Here is a 4,799-nt window from a genome sequence, read left to right as displayed (position 1 = left end):
TTGTCAGTTGTCAGGTTAGTTCTAATAACTTGATGTAGATGGCAGCACAGTGTTTGGTTCGAGTTGTATAGAGGTCTTTGCGTGCTAGATAAATTAATTTTTATAAATATTAACAAATTTCGATTTATTTCAAACCCTGCTACGAACTGCGGTGTATTTTTTGAGTTGTTATATGTTAATTGCGTGTATTAACTGTCTGTTTAATGTTTTACCGTTTTGGGTGCGCGACGCAGTCTTAATGACCGTAATTAATCTTCCATTCCACGCAAAATGAAGTAAATGTAAATAAAAAACAATTTTGGGACGTAATTCAAAGGGGTGCTTTGACCTAGCCCACGCGGATTGCGACAGGCGGGCCACACATGCGAAAATGCCGCATTGAAAACGATATTAGCATAGTTACGAGCACGAGAGACACGAAATGCGGGGGCGCAAAGTTTGCGCCGTTTCGGACGAATTTATTACTCGCTTGCCTCGGTCACCCCTACCGCCCCCCGATACAGTTCCTGGGACAGTAGGGCAAGTGCACGACGAGGGCGTGGGTGGATGTGGATTGCATGGAAATGACACGGTGACCTAAAAACGCAGCGAAATGAAAATGACGAGCGCAAAATTACATTTACAAGAACATGTTAATTTCGGTTTCACTTTGAGTTAAAAAAGAGGTTATGGATTGTAAAATGGGTTGCATAACTATATTTTAATAGTTATCCAAAAATTTTAATTAAATTGAGTGAAACATTGAAGAGAAAACGTCAAAAACGCATTCTGGTAATAAAAAAGCATTGAAACATAGAAAAGAAGTCTTAGAACAACCGCACTTGCGGAAAAATCTAACCACCCCCTTCCAGACTAAGTGGAGTGCTGTGTAAGCGCTTCCCACCCCCGGCGGGTGCATGAAATGCGATTTTATTCCATACGCAGCGCTGGGAAATCGAAAAGTGAATCGAACACTCGTCCAAAGCGCACAAAACACCACCTTAACACAAATTGCGTCTAGTCATGTGCGCCGTGTGTGTGTGTGTTATCGATCGCGGAAGGGGTACATTCAATGGAGACGGCAGCGTTGATTAATAATTGATTGCAGCTAATGCGTCCTATAAAATATTAGCGCGCCGATTGTAAATAAGTTGAAATATTGATGGGCGGCGGGTGTAGCACACTGTACGCATGCGCACCATCTGAACGATTCGTACGGAGGCGGCGCACCACATCGCCACCGCCACGATCAGTCAGTGGAGAACCGGAGCGCGCGCCGTATAGCAATGCCCTAGCTCCTGACGCGCCGTACAATGCGGAGCAGCAGTTCGGAACTGCTCCTCGAAGAACAGGAAGAGCTCCGCAAGCGGAAGATCCAGGAGCTGCAGGCGGCGAAGAAGGCGCGCGCCGCCGGCGGGCAAACCTGTCGCGAGAAAGCGCTCTTCTACAGCACCAGCGTCCTCGCAGTGGTGGCGATGTCCGCCGGCTCATCGCTGCTCTTCCTCGTGCCGTTATACGTCGACCCGGCCATCTCAACACTCACCGCCAACTTTGTCCCCGAACCCGTCACCTGTATCACCACCCGGCGGGACGAACTCGCTGGTCTCGCGAACTGCTCCTGGAGTTCCTGTCGTGAGGGATGTACGAGTGACGCGTATCATTGTACACACATTTACGTCAGCTACAATGATACAGAGAGTGCGAATCAGACGGACGACGCTGTCCTTCTGGTGAATATCAAAGGGTGCGGTTATCCACCAACGGTACTCTGCTCCAACTTCACCGAGCAGTACGGTACCGAAGGCACGGAGTTCCCGTGTTACCACTCAAGAGAAAACCGCACCGTGGTGCTGACACACTATGAAAGAGATGAGCAGGTGGCGATTATTGTGCACTTCTTTGCGGTGCCATTTGTGATCACGCTGGCAACATCAATCGCGCTGTGTGTTATGCACTGCGATTGCAGATGTCACTCGACTGGCGGCAGACATGGCCGACACAAACGCTCGCGCCGGCCTAGAATTCATCAGGATCTCAGCGATGGGTCCATCAGCACCGGCGTGGACCTACATCACACGTGCAGTCATCACTCGGACCTCATGGCGATCCGACCCATGTAGGGTAACGAAAACACCACATTCATTCTTATCTCATGCGTTGCGCATGCGCACTAGTTGAATTCCGGTTATGTCTGGTAATCGCGTTCGTGATAGATTTTTTACTCGTTTCGATTCGGTTCCTACGATTATTCAGTTACTCTCATTGATTGTACAAAATGTAAATGTTGATATTGATATAAACAAATGATTTGCGTGCGAATCAAAAGCGTAGAAAGCGTGTGCTTTTGATTATAATATAAACAAAATTAACGTAGGAGAAAAAAAAAACGCGCGGATGATACCACGACGCTTTATTTGTCTATACAGAAACGTAGAAGTTGAAAACCTAACCAAACACATGAAGAGTAAAAACCAAATGAGGAGTTATTATGACAGAGAATCAAAAACTGATAATTTACAACAAAAACTACACAAAGAAACAGCAATGTCGGCGGTTCTCTCACACTTTGTAATCGATTTTTGTATGATGATTGTATTTCTGTACATTTCGTACGCCGTGTATCTTGTATAGTCGTTTACAATGGTGTAAGTGTAGTATGGGTGTCTGAATCAGTCATTGTCGTGTTTTTTCGTTGTTATTAATCAATTTTCGGTGAAATTAAATCATAAAACGGTAAAAATCACATTTTAGGTTAATTTTCTTGTTAGTACGATCAATAATTCAATTGATTTATTGATATTAATCAAGTTTTATTGAAATTAACCTAGAAAATGATAAAAATTACATTTTGGGTTCATTTTTCGTTGTATCTTTGTTGTTATCACGAATAATTCCGTTTTTATGGTTATTAATCAATTTTTATTGAAATTTCATGATAAAAAATAGATTTCCGGTTAATTTTTTTATTGGATTTTCTGAAAATTATGAATAATTCATTTTTTTATTGTGATTAATCAGTTTTTATAGAAATTTAACAAAAAAAAAATAATGGAAAAATTCACATTTTCGGTTGATTTTCTTGAAGTTATCACAAATAATTCAGTTTTTTATCGTTATTAATCAATTTTTATTAAATTTCATGATAAAAAATAGATTTCTGGTTAATTTGTTGATTATAGTCTCTTGTTATCATAATTCAGTTTTTTTTATTGCCATTTATCAATTTTTATAAAATTTTAACCTAAAAATGGTAAAAACACACATTTCCGGTTGTTTTTCTTGACTTTTTGATGCATTTTCCGGCTACCATGAATAATTCATTACTAAAACATCTGTTACCATTTTCTTGAAGTTATTAATTAATAACTCAACACGCTACAGTAATTATCCGTTGAAAAATCACATAATATTGACTCGTGACTGATTCAGACCATTGTCCTGCACTTGCATCCACACACACACACAGTTTACATATTCTGTACTCCTATAGAAAAAGATTGCGATATTTTGTGAGTGTTAAACGTATTGATATTACTTCGGTTTGTCTTCAAACCCGATGGATGTACACCCCCTATTTCTTTACGCTCTTTAATAACTCGCGGCGAGCGCGGACGTGGGACATTGGACTTTGGACAGTGTGCACACCACGCGCGAGGACGCGAAATTGATCGCGAGGTATTTTTCTAACATGTAAATTGCGTTCGTGCGAACACACAAAAGACACCCGCCGATCGGGGGGTTTCCCCGAAATAATTCAACTCACTCATTTCCGGCGCCGTTGTGGTTGTACACCACTTCAGTGGCGGTTGTTCGACATGTAACGATTTCTTTGCATGTTCTTTTCATCACTACACACAACTATCGCCGGAATAATATCGCACGCGAGAGAGGTTTGAGTTTTTCTAGTTAATGGCCACTGCAATGGCCGCCATTTGTAAACAAGTCAACCAAAATTTCATTACGACTTGTTTCCTTAGTTACGAAATTAAAAATTTACATATATCTGTTGGGAAATTGCGTTTAGTCTATAAAAGAGTGTTTTTGTTACGCGCTGATAGTGATATTGCGCCATGTTTTATTTATTAAAACCTACCTAAGCGTTATATAAAACCAAATGTAAATGTAAACTCGTTGTAAAATGGATGGGTTTGTTGTTATGCGGTAATAACGTGTCGACGGTGCGGTAATTTATTGCATGTACGTGCAAATGCCCCTGATAATGATAATGAAAACTCATCGTGTGAAAAACATCAATAATTATATTTAAAACAACGCAGAAGCAGCCATTTTGAAATTATAACCATAAATGTGTGTGTAATAACGTAATTACATTATAATTGCAAATCTGAAGAGTGCTTCAGTAGAAAAACAATATTCCAAGTGCTGCAGCGAATTGATTTACATTTTCTGGCGTTTTCATACAATTGGCGATGATTAATAACCCGCACACAAGTGTTTTCATACTGTACAAGTAAAATTTACACAATTATTCATCGTTTTCAATGAATTATTTTACATGTACAAGTTAGGTTATGTTTGTGAATACCTTCACAAGTGAAATGTATCAAGAAAGAAGCATAACCCGAATATCAGGCACTTATTGAACGTTTAAACTCGAGAACCCAGTCGCCGAAATTGACGCTTGGCGCACATGGCAATAAATTACCCACCGCCGGCGTAATCAATGTACTGTTAACATGAAGAATGTGTATAGCTCTGCCCCTCGTTATCGCCCATCTCCCGTTTGTCCCCCCCCGCGCATCATACACGTGCATTACACGAATTCTTCGGTTGCGGCATTCTCTCTGACACGCAGAACA

At 40.8% G+C, this 4,799-nt stretch overlaps 1 protein-coding gene across 1 annotated transcript; it reads left to right on the top strand.

The window, feature by feature from the left end:
* The first annotated feature begins 1,243 nt into the window (after positions 1-1,243).
* On the top strand, positions 1,244-2,722 carry Teh1 (tipE homolog 1). Its single transcript, XM_065310224.1, has one exon. The coding sequence runs from the start codon at positions 1,293-1,295 to the stop codon at positions 2,097-2,099; it is 807 nt and encodes a 268-aa protein (XP_065166296.1). The 5' UTR covers positions 1,244-1,292; the 3' UTR covers positions 2,100-2,722.
* Positions 2,723-4,799: the final 2,077 nt, after the last annotated feature.

Source organism: Atheta coriaria, unplaced genomic scaffold (genome assembly GCF_025399875.1).
Source record: "Atheta coriaria isolate IRGN ID8LTWV9N9 unplaced genomic scaffold, Caltech_Dcor_3.1 hic_scaffold_8_pilon, whole genome shotgun sequence".
NCBI lineage: Eukaryota > Metazoa > Arthropoda > Insecta > Coleoptera > Staphylinidae > Dalotia > Dalotia coriaria.
This window is presented reverse-complemented; position numbering and strand designations above follow the sequence as displayed.

Coding starts and splice junctions, on each gene's coding strand:
- Teh1 (XM_065310224.1), top strand. CDS start 1,293: ATGCGGAGCAGCAGTTCGGAACTGCTCCTCGAAGAACAGGAAGAGCTC.